Source organism: Petromyzon marinus, chromosome 5 (assembly GCF_048934315.1).
Source record: "Petromyzon marinus isolate PM22_M1 ecotype Great Lakes invasive population chromosome 5, UKy_Petmar_22M1.pri1.0, whole genome shotgun sequence".
NCBI lineage: Eukaryota > Metazoa > Chordata > Hyperoartia > Petromyzontiformes > Petromyzontidae > Petromyzon > Petromyzon marinus.
In genome coordinates this window covers 15581880-15600566 of record NC_133671.1, presented here as the reverse complement: position 1 = coordinate 15600566, position 18687 = coordinate 15581880, and the positions used below count along the sequence as shown (strand labels likewise).

The window sequence follows — 18687 nt, the reverse complement described above, 5'->3', positions numbered from 1 at the left end:
AAACTCTCCACCATGGCCAACACCAAAGAGCTCTCCAAGGATGTCAGGGACAAGAATGTAGACCTACACAAGGCTGGAATGGGCTACAAGACCATTGCCAAGCAGATTCGTGAGAAGGTGACAACAGTTTGTGTGATTATTCACAAATGGAAGAAACACAAAAGAACTGTCAATCTCCCTCGGCCTGGGGCTCCATGCAAGATCTCACCTCGTGGAGTTGCAATGATCATGAGAACGGTGAGGAATCAGCCCAGATCTACACGGGAGGATCTTGTCAATGATCTCAAGGCAGCTGGGACCATAGTCACCAAGAAAACAATTGGTTACACGCTACGCCGTGAATGACTGAAATCCTGCAGCGCCCGCAAGGTACCCCTGCTCAAGAAACCACATATACATGGCCGTCTGAAGTTTGCCAATGAACATCTGAATGATTCAGAGGACAACTGGGTGAAAGTGTTGTGGTCAGATGAGATCAAAATGGAGCTCTTTCGCATCAACTCAACTCGCCGTGTTTGGAGGAGGAGGAATGCTGCCTATGACCCCAAGAACACCATCCCCACTGTCAAACATGGAAGTGGAAACATTATGCTTTGGGGGTGTTTTTCTGCTAAGGGGACAGGACAACTTCACCGCATCAAAGGCACGATGGACGGGGCCATATACCGTCAAATCTTGGGTGAGAACCTCCTTCCCTCAGCCAGGGCATTGAACATGGGTCGTGGATGGGTATTCCAGCATGACAATGACCCAAAACACACGGCCAAGGCAATAAAGGAGTGGCTCAAGAAGAAGCACATTAAGGTCCTGGAGTGGCCTAGCCAGTCTCCAGACCTTAATCCCATAGAAAATCTGTGGAGGGAGCTGAAGGTTCGAATTGCCAAACGTCAGCCTCGAAACCTTAATGACTTGGAGAAGATCTGCAAACAGGAGTGGGACAAAATCCCTCCTGAGATGTGTGCAAACCTGGTGGCCAACTACAAGAAACGTCTGATCTCTGTGATTGCCAACAAGGGTTTTGCCACCAAGTACTAAGTCATGTTTTGCAGAGGGGTCAAATACTTATTTCCCTCATTAAAATGTAAATCAATTTATAACATTTTTGACATGCGTTTTTTTGGATTTTGTTGTTGTTATTCTGTCTCTCACTGTTCAAATAAACCTATCATTAAAATTATAGACTGATCATTTGTTTGTCAGTGGGCAAACGTACAAAATCAGCAGGGGATCAAATACTTTTTTTCTCTCACTGTATATATTGTGTCGTTTCAATTATTAAAAACTTAAAAATTAAAAAATATAGTCTTACATGGCTAGCAGTTATGTAACAGTATTAAATTATATATCAGGCTCATAAAACAAATACCTAAGAGTCTGTATTCCCAGAATGTGTGAAGGGCACCATTGCAGTGCACCCCCAAAGCTGTGAACTATTTTATTTAACTATAGATGTTTGCAGAGGGATGCGGAGTGCCTGGGTCAGGCGTGGCCACTATATACCATTAAGTATGGAAAAAAAAATCTATATTTCATGGGGTATGGCACGTGGAGATTTGCACATAAGCCTATTGAGCAAGCTTGAACGCGAGCCAAGTAGGCATCAGTCACGGGAAGTGGAGACAGTCAAAAGGGGCATCCCGGCGTCGATCTGCACATTACGGTGCTGTCGCGTCTCTTCCTCTGTGAGTGCTTTGCCTCTACAGCGCATCAGCATCATCTGCCTCTGGTAACCCTCGTGTCCAGCCGGCTACACCTGCTGCAGTCATGCATGCTCTACTGCAAGGTCTCCTGCTTCTCGCTGTGCTCCACCTCTCGACACAGAAAAGTGAGTGCAGCAGGCGCCAATTTCGGCCGCTTTTGCGGCTTTTCATGGATATGTGGTTATAGATTTATATTTTGGGTGCGTATGGTTTTTTTAAAAGCCTCATCAATTCACACAACTGTCCACAAAACTCGGATATTTTTCATCCATTGCTGAGTTCACAGTTACTGCTTTCGTTTTCTTTCAGGCACATTCAAATTATTATGCAGAATATCATCAATGTTAACCTCTTTGTGCAGCGATTTTGGCTGTGACTGGTCCCACCTGAAGACGGAAGCTTGCGTTGCCTCCGAAACGTCGTGTTTTAATTGTTTATTTTATTTTAATTCGTTAAACCTTCGGGACTTTACCGAATAAAACCAAAGAGTATGAATCCTTGCAGTCACGAAAGCTTCAAATCTAGAATTAGGTTGCAGATTGTTTGGATAGGTTGAATTATGTATCATTTTCAAAACTTATGAATGCTATTACATCAAGCTGCTAAAATGTTCATGCACCATTTGGTTGCTCTTAACAGTGACTGCTTTCGTTTTCTTCCAGGCACATTCAAATTATTATGCAGAATATCATCAATGTTAACCTCTGAAAGGTGACCATGCAAAGTAGATCTGAAGTCCCTGTGAATGAAATAAGCAGGTTGCAGATTGTTTGGATAGGTTGAATTATGTATCATTTTCAAAACTAATGAATGCTATTACATCAAGCTGCTAAAATGGTCATGCACCATTTTGGTTGCTCTTAACGGAGATGAAGTACGCAGTCACACAATGCAGTGGGTGTCAAAATTAAACGCATCACCTGACCAAATATTTACACGTAACGTTTTTTTTAAATCTCTCTGCGGAATACCGTGTGAGAATTGCAAAAAAGAAACAAACATCACAACAAATTTACAACCAGTGAGCACCTACTGAATTCCACGAAGATTTGGAAGTGGTGTGTGTAGGAGCTCAAACGCGTTTTAATCCGAATGGGGATTTGTAGAAATGAACGGTGCAGTTTCAACACAGAAGGGATATTTTGGTTTACTTTCATTTGGGAGTCTATAAAATTTGTAGTTATAAACTATATGAGCATGAGTTAGTCATTAGGGAGTAAATTTTTAAGGGGTTCTTATTTCCAAACATTCTTACATACTTGATTTGAAGCTTTCGTGACTGCAGGAATCCATACTTTTTGGTTCTTTCGGTAAAGTCACGTAGGTAGAAAAAATAATAGTGCACGACGTTTCGATCGCCACACAAGGACATCCTACCTACGTGACTTTACCGAAAGAACCAAAGAGTATTTTTTACAGACTTTATAAAATTGTAGCCAGTTGCAGTCCTCCAGGATATGCGACGATTTTATTGTGCAGAATAATTTAACAATATTACTTGAATGCATTTTCCTCCAAACCACGTGACCCATGTGATTTGGGTTTTGTTGTTGGACAGTTGCTGGTGGATAATGGGCACACACAAAAACACTCCAACGCATTGTTGTAGGGTCTATGTCAATCGCTGGCAAACCCAGTGCTGTACTTCATCATGGCCCAAATGCCTCAAGCAGGAATCTCCTAAAAGAGTCTTCATATACTGCTAATAATTATATTAGCAATTGGTATTGTGGCAAGATATTAACTACCTCGTCTGGTACGCAGGAGGTCGTGGGTTTGATCCCGACCCCTGTCGCCTGTATATATTGAATTTGCATGTTCTCCCCGTGGTCGTGTGGATTTTTCTCCGGGTCCTCCGTTTTCCCCCCTCCACATTTAGAAACAAGCGTTTAGAGTATTTGGCTGCTATAAATGTTGCACGTGATAAGCCACTTCACTGGGCTATCATTTGTGGTCAGATCGCTTCTGAAAAAGAGCTATATAGCTCAGTAGGCCTTACCTGCTAAAATAGTTTTTGTTAGCTTAGTTTAAATAGTTTAGTTGTCTTGTTGTTATCGTGCAGGTTTATTTAGTATATCCTAGGATGAAATGAAGAGAGGGACTGTGCAACATTTCCTTTGTTTGAAATAAACGGGTGGTGGGGTGGTGCAGAGTGGTAGCAACGCTCGCGCCTCGCGATTCACAACTCGGGCGCCCTTCTGTGTGGAGTCTGAATGTTCTCCTCCCCGTTTTGCATCGGGTTTCCTCCAGGTTCTCTGGTTTCTGGTCTTGGCCAAATAATCACACCGCTGCAAAATGACCTGCAAAATGCTCAATTAGCATTGCACACGTCAATGTCACCCCCTACGAAGACAACTGGGCAGGACACTCTTGAAAAAAGGGGTCTGGAGACTCAGTGAGGCTTTCTTGGATAAACAAGCATAATAATGATCTGTTCGTGTTACAGTCATTTTTCACGTTCATAGTCGTGGCTTGTTTGAAGATAATAAGACAAACATGCTTTCAGGTGGTGATGATTGACAGCTCGTGAGAGGGATAAAAGAGGACAATATTTTTTTAAGCAAAGTTAATCTGTATACATCTATAAACACAATGTTTTGGCAAGGATATAACTTTGATTAAATTAAATATACTCCACCTGACGCATGCATTAGAACACCAGCAGTGCCTTAAGCCTGTTAAGCATATTCTAAATGGAATTGTATACATTGAAGGTTTCCTCCCTATGCCGCTGTATTTTGCGGTTGGTTGTGACCTCCTGCTAATGCTGCTGTCGACCAGGTCTCTACGACAAGCCGCTCGGCTATGGAAATGGACAACAGGTTCGATACCAAGGCCGAGGAATTGGCGGCTACGGAGGAGGTAATGTACTTCTCGAGGTCCATTGCATTCATCTTGCCTACCGTGGTCCATTGCATTTGTCCTTCCAACTGTCATCACCGTGGCTTCATTACACCCAGGAAGTCGTTATTCAGTGCCACACTGAGCAGCTACCCCGTAGCATCATGACAGAGGAATGTGGGGAGCCTGGAGAGGGCTTAGCTCCCCCCCCCCCTACTGATTTCTTATAGTCGAGTTTAAAAAAAATGTTGGTATAGTAATTTACACCATTGACAACATTTTTGCCATTAACATAGTGGCTTGGGGGTTGGAGCAGATGCACAATTCGAAAAAATCAGATCGTATAGTACAGTATTTCATTCTGTTTAGCGTTAAACATTTGTTTAAAATTAGTTTACCTTTGACTGTGTTGGGTCCCCCCATGCGTTTTTGTACACCCCAACTCTGAACAAGATCACATTGCACGGATTTCCAGCAGCATTCTGAAGTCAAGCCTGTAGCTGGCTCTTAGTGCAGCTTTGAGAGCCTTGCAGTCACTTAGCATTGAACCTGCGTGGTGCAGTAAACGTAACTGTATTCACGGGCACCACCTGACTGTTAATGAGAGAGACCATGGACTTGACACAATACCCTATGGTATTCATAACATTCAGCAAACCTCAATTAATCTGTTTTGTAAACGTTGTGGCGTTATCATCAACCTCAGGCTAGGATCAATTCAGTGCTGGATGAATGTCTCCCCAAGCCATCACTGCCTCGCGTTATCCTCTGATGTAATAATCCACAAAGCAGTGGAACACGAGCTGATTTTATCGCTCCATCTCGTCGTTGAATGTCCTCGAATGTGTTCCATTTCTTGGCTTGTTACAAATATTATAAATGTTACAAATGTGCATTAATGTTGTTAATATTGTTTCATATGCCATGTTTTGCATTGATGTTGTTACACATGACCTTTTATCCACTAATTACTCGTCACTGCAAGACATGTGTACTGCCGAAGTTGTACAAAGAAAATAAACTTTGATATACATCCAAGAAAATCTATTTGGTTTGAACTAATATTTAATGCTTTCCATGTAATGGAGCGAGTACAGTGGTCGTCGCACTACACTATGAACACCGCAACCTGAGTATGATTGCTGGACACAGCTAACGCGAGTGGCGAATTATATCTGAACTGGTCGTGGACAGCCCCTTTACCAATTCCCACTATCCAGCATGGTGAAGTATGGTCAGAGCCTCATGACTAAAATATGTGGGGAGGTCTCACGAGGCAGTTTATTTATAAAAGGCTAAACGTCGTTATCTATGTATGTGAGGCACACAAGATTAGAGTGGCAGCCACGGAACGGAACGCATTCGAAAGGACATCTGCCGAGGATTTGGAGGGATGAACTAAGCTCATGTGCCGGCGCTAGATGGATTATTACATCGCAGGATCATGATGATAATGTGAGATTGCAGCGACTTGTGGAGGCCTTCATCCAGCAGTGGACTGACGAAGGCTGATGACAATGTACGTTGAACTTCTTTCGCATTGTACGTAGCCGACCGTGCCAATTGGAGATGCGGGAAATGACAAAGTCGACGATGATGATGATTGACTTGAGATTAGAACGTAAATATTATAAGTTTGCTGACGGAGCAACCTGGTATTCGGGATGAGAATGTGCCAGGTCCTTTGGGACGCCAAGGCTCTGCCTGGTAGCAAACACCTGGCACTGCCCAACATTTGTGACGGCTTAACGATGGCCTAAAATTTATCTGCTCACACTCTTACGCGATTGCGATCATATAGACGTGATGAAATATTTGCACCTGATATGGAACGTTTTTATTGCAATGCCGAGCAGCACAGACCAATTTCAATTCTAAAAGTGTTGTTGGTTGAGATCAAGTAATCAACGACAACAACAACAGAGCTAGCGTGCAACACAACAAAAGTATAAGTTCCTTCGCGAAAGTATGTGATTGTGTTGATTCCTTGATAAACCTAAAAAAATGTACAGCCAAGGGTAGCTGCCGGTGTTAAGTTAGGATGTCTATTTATCTATTTTAGTCATAGATCGTCTCCTTGATGACAAGTGGATTTTTTTGCCAAGTCTCAGTCTGTGGATTTCACACAGTCATTCGCTTAGCCTAGTCGACTTAAGGAGTCAAACATTTAGTCCACTCTGAAGTACAAATGGTGGTTGTAGGGTGTGTGCAATTCCCCACCTTCTCCCAATAGTATCAAGACAACCAATCATGTACATTTTACCAGATACATATTATCATGATATAGCAAATTACCATTGTTCATCTTCCTCAGTGGACTTGTAGTCTCTAATAAATGACCTTGTTTTTGTCTTCATTCAGACTCCTTAATTTTGCATTAAAAAGTAATTCATTCTTTGGTGGATAGTAGCCTCGGTCATCGCCATGCTTGACGATTTTCGTCCACTCAAAGTCACCGTTGACCAAAATAACAACAAACAAAAAAACCTCCCTGACGAATACTGTGGTCACTAATTTCCTTAACCAAATTAACACCGGCGGCTTGAATGTCCCGTTGCGTTCTGCCTCCCTGTGCCAATGGAGACGGTGAAAGGTTGGCACTCGCTGTTGCGTCTACGTGTGACAGGCCGTGTCTAACTGCCGCTTGTCACCCTCCCGTAAGGGCAAGGATACCAAGGACAGGATGGAGGCTACGGCTCCCGCAGGCGGGGAGGGGTGAGAGGTGAGCAATCAGATGGCCCACATTTATATATTAACACAGGGACCATCGCGTGTTCTCAAGGTTCAATACAGAACATTCCATCTGCTTAATGAGAATGTATATGGTGCACTCACAGTATTCAGTCATTCCTGAATAAACTGCACATATAATTAATTCCTCACGGGTGCATACTTCTGTGTTCAAGTGTTTAGTTTGACAGCGGCAACAAGGGGGGGGGGGGGGGAGGGATGTAACTGGATGTCTGTTTTCCAATGCTTTTAAACATTTTCAATTAGCGCTTTAAGAATGGTATAAAATGGCGCAAATACCAAAATAACTTATCATTTTTTTATCATTATCTTGCATCTCCATGCTAGCTCCGCATTGTATATTACAAATTATTTAATTGGAAGCGTTTATTTATCAAAATTATTGAAATTGCTATTTGCTTGCAATCATTCGTATGCACAGGGGACATTCCTCGCTAAATGACTCTCCAACGTTTCCCTGTTGATTATTTTCGTCAACCATCCTTGTTCACTCCATTTAAATTTGTTACATTTCAATGGGAAAAAAATATCACGTGACTTGGAGTGGAAGTTTTTTGTCAGCTCAGTTGTGATTACTGACTTGCTCTGAAATATATTCTATTTTTTATAATTCGATGAAGTGCAAATGCTGAAAAGGAACAGAGTACAATAGTCTACCTAGACTACAGTCGTGTTGATGAAACCGCTATTAATATAATAACAAAGAAAATGACACAAGGGAATACACTTACGATCTTATCGACGTATGAACAATTTAAAATATCTACATCATGGGACCTCTATTGCCAGTACCAAAATATGAGAATGCCAGAAAAAAATGAGAAATAAAAGTATACATGTGTACAGCAACAACATAGGTGTTACCAATGTGGTTAGGGGTTTGCCCAATGTGGAGCACAAAGTCAACCTCCTATGTGGAGCTATGTCACTGCAAACATTGCTTCCATACACCCGCTCTCTACAACTAAATCATCTGCGTTCTGCTGCTTCTTGACTGCAAACAGCCGACGGTCGGATTAATTTTTGAAAGCTACACAACTTATCTAACTGTCTTTTGTTTTAATGATAAATGACAGATTATGGCTACGGAAGGAATGGGAGGCTTGGCAAAGGACCTGGTGCTTATGGTATGGTTCCATTCCATGCTCAGTCGTTCCATGCTGCGTCGTGTTTCCATTGTCATCGCATTGCTTTTGATGTGTAGGAAGGGTCACTTTTAAATGGCTGAGATGAGTGCGGTACAGGGCTGTCAGAGAGAGAGTGTGTGTACATTGCTGCTTATAGCGCTACCATGCAAGCTGATACTGAGGCGCATTACATTTCACACCCATTAGAAAGCTCACAGAGCCCATTTTCATTTCACTATGCCTCTGTCTGTGATGGAGAATATTACTGCAGTTCATGATTAAACTTGCAAACATGAGCGGCCACTCTGATGTCATAACACGCCCATTCATTCCGAATGCACAAACAGGTTGGCTCTGTGATTAGGAAAGTGCAGCATTCATAACACCACTCAATAATTACACCGGGAGGTTTTATTCTAGTTTCCAAAAGAACGACCATGCAGTGCTTACCGATACTGATATATTTTTTTGTGGGATGCTGCATTAATAAATGAATGCACATGAGCTGTCTCATGAACAAAGCACATGACAATCTCTGCGGACAACCAGCGTTTTATGGATAGCTCCTAACCCCAACTCCAATGAACGTCAGCGAAGATCGTTAGTCATTATACACAGTAATGTTGTTTTGATTTAAAGCTTTCGTTACTGCAGGGATTCATATTCTTGGTTCTTTCGGTAAAGTCACGTAGAAGGGAAACAATAAAATAATAAAAATATAAAACAATAAAATTCTCACGACGTTTCGACTGATGATGATTGCTTGTGTTGCAGTCGAAACGTCGTGAGAATGTTATTATTTTATATTTTCATTATTTTATTGTTTCCCTTCTACGTGACTTTACCGAAAGAACCAAGAATAGTAATGTTGTTTTTTTTTATTGCAAGTGACAACTCTGTGTTGTAAAATATCTGATGCCCCGTGTTTAAAGGAGGGCTTGACGGCAGCTTTGGCGGTGGTGGTTATGGTGCCGGTGGTTATGGCCCTGGTGGTGCTGGTGGCTATGGTGCTGGTGGCTACGGTGCCGGAGGCTATGGAGGTGGCCTTGGTGCTGGTGGCTATGGAGGTGGCGTTGGTGCTGGGGGCTACGGTGGAGCTGGAGGGCTGGGAAGGATCGGTGCGCAGCTTGTGCATTCATCCCGCATTGAGCAGAAAACCCCTTTGTCTATACCGTTACATTTACTTATGGTGCGACCAATGGGCTCGCGATCAGTATGAGTGCTGGCAGGCATATGTGGGTTGTCAGTATGTCATCGATAGGCCTCAGAAGATAAACAGTAATTGTCCGTTTAAAAAATAAAATCTTCCATGATTTTGTATTTAAGTGGCTGATTTCTCAAGAAATTATATTTGACAATAAAATGTAACAAAAAATAACGTTAGAAAACAATGAGTTGTTTACGTCTGTCAAGGCATTGGTCTTTTTGGTATTTAGTAGGCTTCGTGAACTGTAGCCCGTAATGGATAACTACTGTCATATGGTTTTGGTTGCACTTGACAGACATTACGTACGTCATACAAGACCCCATTGTTAAAGACATCTACAGTATAAATTTATTCAATATATGATACAAGAAATATCATTATTATGGGCAGTTGCATGGATGGGAGATGACCGATGATATTGCTGTAATCAATTTAATTTGGAATTGGCGCAATTGCAGATATGTGAATGCATACTAGTTGCATTTACGGGATGACAATGGTGGTGCCTATTTTGCAGGAGGTGGATACGGGAATCTCCGTGGTCAAAGAGGACAGGGCAAAGACAAGGGTATGTATCACCATGGCATCACAAAGTAAAAGTTCACCTTCAGTAAGACAATTTACAGTTCTATAATAGGACAATAATCTGTTATTCTATCGCATTCAATGAAAGCATGCAGTTGTTAGCTGTCGCCTAATAAATATATCTGTTTAATAGTTCACATTCTTGATACGTTGATAGGGTTGGCATTTTGAGTTTTTAGAGATGCATGGAAATGGTGTACTGCAGACTGATGCAGGAATCAGAAGGATTGCGATGCCTTATGCTTAATAATACTATTAATTGAGATTAATATAGCATCTTAATACTACCAAGCATCTCAGGATGCATCTCAGATGCTGTACAGGAACAAATATTGCTATGAAATGATGTGAATGAAACATCACATGTCTTAGAAACTATCGGCAGTCACCTAGCATACGTGAGATATGCTCTTAAATTGTAAATGGTGAGTATTAAAGGTCGCCAGTGTAGACATTACTGCAGCTATTACGAGTTCTTAGATCGTAAACTTCTGGGGAAACGAATGTTTGCTCAAATCAAACGCGTCTCGTTATTAAAATAAAATTCCTATAAATCACGGAAAACAAAAATAGTTGGGATCTTTAAAAATAAATGTAAATAATGAAAATGTATGTAGACATTTCATTAAGAGTACATTCGAGGCCATTATTAGTTAATTGACGAATGTTTCACTAAATAACGTCTCTATTCCATATTCATTCCTTAGATAAATCTGTCACCATGGAAGATGCTCTTCCCCGAGTTGCGATTTAGCCGTTTTTCAATACTCTAGATCTGTTCACCCTCCACGAAGAAACACCCAACCCCGAGGCGTCCATGCATTCCATCGCTGCCCATCAATTCCATGCTCTCCATCTTCAGACGCAAAAGCAATGTCATGAATATGCATCACCTCCATAACATGCAGCCATTTCCCCACATGTGTGTGTGTGATGTGTGAAATGCTCTTTAAGCAGGCTATGGGGAGCAGCAGTACCCTTTTGGCGCTGGCGGGTACCCGCAACAAATGAGCAAGCGTTACGGTAGGCAGCGCAAAATAGATTTGTTTTGGATTTAAAATGCATCACTGATGTCTGTAAGTGGTGGACGTTGCTGTGGTCCTGTAAGGCGGGAAGGGCTTACAATTCCAGTGTGGTGTCTGCACACCAAATGTACAAGTTGGCCTCGATTACCTCAAACCTATCAACAAAGTAAAGGGATAGCCCTGCAATTGCTTATTTATAGGCTATATGTACATTGGACACATTTTTCATGGCAGGAAAATGTGTGTGTTTAATCATCCGTGGGAAGAGTTGCTCACGGTGCAATGGCGCTGAACTCCAAAACGTCTATCAAGAATTTCCATGTGAAGTTCCATATCTACTACATACAAAAAACACGTCATATTATTGGCTACAGCATGTGGTCTATAGGTACAGTGAAGGTAGAAATTTCACCACGGACAATTAACATCTTCATCAGACGGGATGTTTTTATTTTATTTTACAGGATGCATGACATAACTACTGATATGAATAAAAAAATAACATTACCGTAACTTCTTGGGAACTGCGATTGATACCAAAAGTTAACGGAACATTTTGTCCTTTTGTGACATAGTCCGGCTCAATTTCTGGGTAGACGCTAAGCCGGCACTATGATCACACACGTTGTATGTGCCGCCCTGAAAATACAGGGCAGGGCCTGGGTTATGAAGGTGCTGGAAAGCAGAAAGGTAAAGGTAGGTCTCTTCCCTTCACTGACCTCCTCAATGCAATGCAACACACCTGAAGGGTAGACGGTGTTCCTGCCAATGTGTTCCTCCATCAGCAGACTGTCAGGTAAATGGTGTTTTAAATCGTGTGTTACTGTGTGGTGTTCCATTTTTTTGTTCTTCTTTGCATTTGCTTCCATTTTTTTCTCTCAAATTGTCTTCTTGATTTGCACGGTGATGCATGCGGGGTAAGAAGAGAAGCTGCCTTTTCAGAATGGCTATCACCCTGTCAGTCGCCGTTCTATCTGGAGATCATTGCCTGAGTTAATATGTTGCGTTTTTAGAGCATGAATTACTGTACTGACAAAATTGATGTAAATATATATTTATGGCATTGGCAAGAGTGCTTAAACTACACGGAAATATAAAAGTAATGATATTTCAACACTGTATTAGCTTGCAATGTAACTACATTTTAACGTGCAATATACTTACAACTATATATTTTTTCATGAAAAAAATCATTCAATATCTGCATTCAATTATGGCAATATCTCCATGGAAAAATCTTTGGTGAGCAAATGAGCGTGTGGTAATGCATGCTGTTGAGCAGCATTTTACTCATTTGCGAGAATATAAATTAATCTCCATATTCCCCATGTTGCTGCTACTCACAGATGGCTATGGAGGAGAGGGCTTCCCTGAAAATGGTAAGAGGCTTAAAACCAAACTGTATATTGTTCACATCTGAATGCGGTAAAGCATTTGACTTGTATCTGACTAAAAAGTGATAAAAACTAATTGACCTCGAAAAAATAAAATCAAACCATATTTTACGTCTATAATGCAGGTTTTTTTGGGTTAGAGTGCCTAAAATAAATGTGTCGTTAAACCCACCACCACCCGACACAGCCAATTATTACGGTTTGTCACGCAAACAGAACATGACAGCCAAATTTGTGGAGAAATCCTCCTGTTTCACTCTTAAATAGAGGGATTGTAGGTTTCCACAGAGTTCAAACAATTCTCATTGTTATAGTTTAGACATCAATGGCGATTTGTATACATCTAGGACCTATGTGATGTAAGAATGTTGTATGTTATGTTTTCCATTTTTTTAATCATTTATATTCGACAGTTGATGTTTAGCATTTGAAGTGTCTCATGCTTAAAAGTACCCTAAAGTTATAGACAAACACATTTTGAACCCATGTAAATGTACTTTATCAGTATTTAATATCTTAGGCATATATCTAAACAGACCCCAAGATTTTTTTTAAATAAAGTTTTTTTTTCTGCTGTTGATGTATGTAATTACAAATATAAAACGAGAGCACAGTCTATCCTACATAATACGGGGTGATGTGACAACTCACAAAACACCGTACACCTGACCCTCACCATGCACCTGACACTCCCCACTCACCAGACACTTATCAAATAGTGTGTTGCAAATTAAATTGCCTATAATTTCTAACGGAGTGTTCTCAATTGCAAATAATGATGGAAGGACAATGGACTGACAGTGGCGTTTAAATATATACAATATTTCTACAATACAAAATTACTTATTTGGTGTACTTTTTTCACAGGTGGCCTTCATGGAGGAGATTCTTTTGGTATAAAAAAACAACTTCAAATTAAACAATTCTTTTTTCATATAAAGTTGTTTTCTTCACGAATACTTCCTATTTCAATTTCTGTAATTGTGTTCTTAAGCTGGCATACAGTATTGACACTACAGTATGTATTACGGAGCTAAAATGTATAATTGTGTGGATATGTTAAGTCCCAGGTCATTATTCTGAGTTGAATTCCACTCACGCACCACATATTATATTTTGGCAATTGCACGGATAATTACCGTGTATGCGCGCCACCTGGTGGTGATTATTTTTCATGATTTTTTTTATATTCGTTTCACAGGTGACTACTTGTCAGATGACGGTGGGCTTGGATACCCTGGAGGTGAATTTCATGGTGGAAAATAAATGACTTGACACTTCAATGTTCTTTCCAATTCAGCAGTTAGTTAGCAAAGTGAAGGACAAAAAAACTATTTCAGAATCATAAATTTGTATTTATTTATACTGCAGGAGGAATCCGATGAGCTATAATGCTCTTTTGCACAGATTTCCAGTACAAACAATACAAAAAACACGATAGGAGTGAAAAGTACAGGAAATGTGAGCAAATCACTAAAACATTTTTTCAAACTTTGTTTTTCTTTTACCAGATAAAGCCCACTGTGCTATTAGCTTCTTCTTGAGAAGCGACCTAACCACAAATCACAGCTCAACGAAGTGGCTTATCATGTGCAAATTTATAGCAGCCAGATAATCGAATATTTGTACACATCTGGAATTTGTACATAGCTGCAATTTCTTTCCCTTAGTGTGTAGTATTTAATTTGCTTAACAAAACAAGGTCTTACCACGAATGTTAAACTTTGCTGCCACAACACAAGGATGGCCAGATATGTCCAGTGTCTTGCTGGAAATATCTTCCACCCCCTGAAAGCAATTGAAACATAAATATTTATCATTTCAAAAAGGATTATCATTTTAAAAATAATTGTCTTGAACGTTTGTTAAATTGTAATACATGTTCAAAATGTACACTACTTAAGCAGATGAGTAGATACAACATAACTCATAATTTGGTGGTGAAGTACAATTCACATGCAGAAACTGGAATGTAAAATACAAGTGACAGGCCTCGACCAATGTGGGTGCGTGGGAAATCCTTGAACCCCTTAACTAACCTTGTACAATATACATGGATTCAGGTCAATAGTGTATCAGTATTAAGGGCCTTGGACACTTCGGCCTAATTCGAGCTTTCAACATAGTGACAAATATATATATCACATTACCTAATTTACATATAAATATAATATATTTGCCGATGTGAAAGACATCCGTGGTGGGTCCCAAGGCCTTGGCTTTGAGAGCCACTGTTTTAATGCATGCTGACATGAAGTGAACCTAGTATAGACCTTGAGAGACGCGCTTTGTTCGCTGCCCTGATTGTCTGTGGGATGTGGTGGTGTGACCCCCCCCTCCCCCCCCAACACTTTCTTGTAAACAGGAAAAGCTCAGCAGAAGAAATTTGGCAGGTTGGGTGGGGGGAAGCTGTGAATCGCTGGCTGCGGACATTACCCTTCCTGCACGACATGCATTTAACACATACACAGGCGGATCTGCACAGGCATGAATTAACAGGCTGTTTGTCCATCGTGAGGGTACACGTCACAGGGAAAAGGTTTCGCCAGTATTGCAGGTCAACAGCTAATGTGGACGCTCATAAATTGTAGGCTTACGGCAGATCTGCGCAGAGATGACCTTAAACCATATCCCATTCCTTATGAGTAACAATGCACACTTTTTTACGGCAACAGGTGATGAAACCATAAACAGCCCGAGTGTCAGTAAAACCACGTTTTTATTTGAAAGCAAAACCAATCGCTTGCTTGTGACTTTAAAAGCGGTAAATGGTGATACAATAATTGCGCGCACTGTAAAAAAAAAACAATGTGTCACTCAACAACGGGCAAGGTGGACAGATCCATGCCTCCTTGTCCATGATTACCTCCACATATATAAATGATATTCTACTACAAATAGTCTACATCTTTCAATGCAGTGCCTGCTCGTCAAGAGTTTGTGTACATTTTGTATTGAGTTCCGAAGGCTCTTCGTAGCTGTGGCTTGGCACCGAACTTGTTCAATCTTGTATTTTGTTCTGCGGCATATTAAATACAGGTCAGTGCTAAAATAAATATTTAGGTAATGTAGCGACCGTTATTCCCCTCTGTGAAGATGACGTGTGTTCAGTATGAACACCAGTGGTATAAGTAATGCTTTAGGTAACATTTACACGTGTATTTCACCTTAACGTAGTGGTACAGCTGTCCATTTGTGTAGCCTCATATAGACCCGATGATGATTAAACAATGCTGTCTATTGTACGTGTTAATACTTCTAATAGTCCTTTATATCGAGCCGAGATCTATGCAATACAGTATTAACCCCAAAACGCATTGAAACTTTACGTTTGGCAGTTTTGTACGCTTGTTGTATTCAATTTAAAAAATGTAATGGTCCAAATAAACCCTGCAAAGAAACACAGCGGCTCTGTGTTGTACATGCCGATGCAAATATGAATGTAAAGATGGAGCCACGCCAACTGCTTGCATCAGTATGACTGCTTTCAGGAGGTGCCACCAATTGAAGAAGATCTCTTAAGAGTGCCTCTCTCTAGAGGGTGGTTTTGGGTCTGCTCTTCCACGCCGGCCAAAGGTGGAAGCAACCCAATACGTTTCACCATCGAACATCAACCCGCTGATGGACTGCTGTTTACCCATTTTTATTTTTTCAAAAATAATAATAATATTAATAGGTTTTACCTTTTCTGCCAATAAAACATGCGTTAAGATGTTCAAACACCTAAAGAGATACCTTTGGCAAGGAATAAAGTCTGTCAGAAAGGGATAAAACTTATTATTATTATTTTTCATACTTTGGCACTGCCAAAAAGGTACCGTGACATTTGTGTTTATACTGCGTGGTGTGAACAGAGCGGTGGAGGGGTGGGATTCATGAAACTTGCACCACTGTTTCTACTTTGACACGTTGCCGAGAGACCAAACTATACGATCTCCGGGTTGCAAGTCAGAATCGTAATATTTAGACTGGAGGAATACGATGAGCTATGACGCTCTTTATCACACATGCCCAGTCGGTTCACAGATGTCCAGTAGAGTCCACCGTGTGCATATCCATTTCTTACCAAAGCAGCATCTCTATCGTGGGTATTATATTAACAAGTAGACACGTTCAAGGGCTCGTCTCAGAACATAACAGGATTTATTTTGTCTATCAGTAACTTGGCCTTGCACACCAATAATAATTTTCAGCCGCGCTATTGTGTTCCATTGGTTGTCATCCCCCCGCACCTCCGATTAGCAGGGTTGGATACGTACAGTGCGAAAAGAAGTTCAACATACATACAAGCAAAATGGATCACTTAATTATTTGGTAGTCTCGTCTAAATCAGAATCGTTATTTATACGGGAGGAATCCGATACGCTCTGAAGCTTTTTTGTCGCAGATGTCCCATAAGGGCGGGTGAGCAAGTAAACGATATTTTAACAAAACGATAGGAGTGCAAACTAGACAAAAGGTTAGCAAGTCACTGAAAATAAATAAAGTATAAACCTACAAATTGCATAAGTCAGACCTGTGAGGGAATGCTTACATGTTGCCTGTAATTGTCTAGGCAAGGGCAACTTCATTAAAAAAGCACGGGGCCTGTTCAGACCGCTGTCTACACAGTGCTCTAGTTATTATCTTACCCAAGAGTGGTGCTTTCCACACTGTGCCTAAATGGGGTGGCATAAAATAAACAAACGTCCCTTTAACGCATACAGAAAAGGTACAGGCGCAGCCCTGAAATTACTTGCTCGTGCCGCTGCTGGGAAGGTCCAGAGAGCGACCCCAGACGGTATTTTGACTTTTTTCTGCCACGCTAAACAGATGTCTTGCTATAAGGTTGGGGACTGCAACATTACTCAACACGTTACACAAGCACACGCGACCTGGCGAACAACTCTGAAGGATGTATCCGTTTATAATTGCTTGGGTTGATCGAAACGGGGGGGGGGGGTGGGTTAAGAAACGCTCCCAATGTTTCATAATCGGAATACTGTATCTATAATCGAGGAATCCGATGAGCTACAAAGCTCTTTTTCACAGATGTGAATCGAAATTTATTTTTTTCTTTTCTAATGAATGATAACTTGTCCAGCCAGGCACCAGTACTGTTGTAATTTATTCGCATGCATCTACTACAGTTGACTTCAGAATCTGAATCTTCAGACTGGAAGAATCCGATGAGCTATGGAGCTCGTTTCCACAGATATCCAGTAGGGGGCAGGTCTTGAAAATCGCATTGCTCATATTTGGCATACGTAGCTTCAGGGAGGTTTTTTTTTACATTCTCTAATTACCAAATCATCTTGAATCATTTAGATTTCACAGCGAGGAAGACTTGAGCCTGTAGTACGTGGATGAGGGGCCACCATGCATAAGCATCAGTGCTGTTGCAGGTGTTCATATCGAGTGCTGTTGGGCTGGCTTGTGGACAGTGCATAAAAAAATAACATTGCACCGTGCATCTATGCTCACCGCCTGCACTGACTAGAGCGGTGAAGTACGGTTAAACTAACTAGCCATAATCTACCAGTAGATTGTCAAAGTCTGTGTATGTCCATTATGGGTTTGTCCTTTTCTGCATCGTAAGTTTTACACCAGGGTATATACCTCAGGTGGTACACATCAGGACCATCACCAATATAAAATTGGAGCTTTTAATATAATTTTTTAAATAAAAAAAACCTGGCACAGGTTAACAAAAACAATCAAGATTACCAACCCAACAAACCAATACTAGATACATTTTTCTAATTATTTAGTGATACTGCGTTGGTAGAGCGATGGACAAGCACAATGAACACAACTCAACACATGTGTCAATAACTCTGCCTTTAAAATAAAATATATATTCGGGAACGTTTCGGGGAATGGACCTTCTTCATAGCACATCAAAATGTACTACGCAGCAGGGCTATTGCCCGAAACGTTGGCGATTAGGCATTTTTTGTTCTCCCTTTTCAACACAGCATGTACACACAGGCATCTAGTTATTGGCGAACGCGGCCGTTGAGTCGTTAACTCCAAATCGCAGCGCGCTGCGTCTCATCTGAACACGTGGTGGGAAGG

The 18687-nt window shown here is 41.0% G+C and overlaps 1 protein-coding gene across 9 annotated transcripts; it reads left to right on the top strand.

Annotated features, from left to right (window-relative positions):
• Positions 1-1307: 1307 nt before the first annotated feature.
• LOC116939126 (uncharacterized) lies at positions 1308-16200 on the top strand. Of its 9 annotated transcripts, none has more exons than XM_032947121.2 (12): positions 1309-1825; positions 4482-4562; positions 7204-7263; positions 8369-8419; positions 9352-9537; positions 10144-10194; positions 11169-11234; positions 11888-11932; positions 12583-12615; positions 13498-13524; positions 13832-13873; positions 14996-16200. In XM_032947121.2, the coding sequence occupies exons 1-12, from the start codon at positions 1765-1767 to the stop codon at positions 15043-15045; spliced, it is 753 nt and encodes a 250-aa protein (XP_032803012.1). In that variant the 5' UTR covers positions 1309-1764; the 3' UTR covers positions 15046-16200. The 9 variants fall into 9 exon arrangements, with proteins under 9 accessions (XP_032803018.1, XP_032803012.1, XP_032803017.1 ...); XM_032947122.2 differs by having other exon boundaries at positions 1310-1825; positions 11166-11234; positions 11888-11926; positions 14996-16199; XM_032947120.2 differs by having other exon boundaries at positions 1311-1825; positions 11166-11234; positions 14996-16198.
• The last annotated feature ends 2487 nt before the right edge of the window (positions 16201-18687 follow it).

Bases quoted from the DNA above. Each gene is read 5' to 3' on its own strand.
- LOC116939126 (XM_032947120.2), top strand. From the start codon at position 1,765: ATGCATGCTCTACTGCAAGGTCTCCTGCTTCTCGCTGTGCTCCACCTC. The intron at 1,826-4,481 runs GTGAGTGCAGCA...GCTGTCGACCAG, and splicing joins CCACCTCTCGACACAGAAAA to GTCTCTACGACAAGCCGCTC. The intron at 11,235-11,887 runs GTAGGCAGCGCA...CTGAAAATACAG, and splicing joins ACAAATGAGCAAGCGTTACG to GGCAGGGCCTGGGTTATGAA.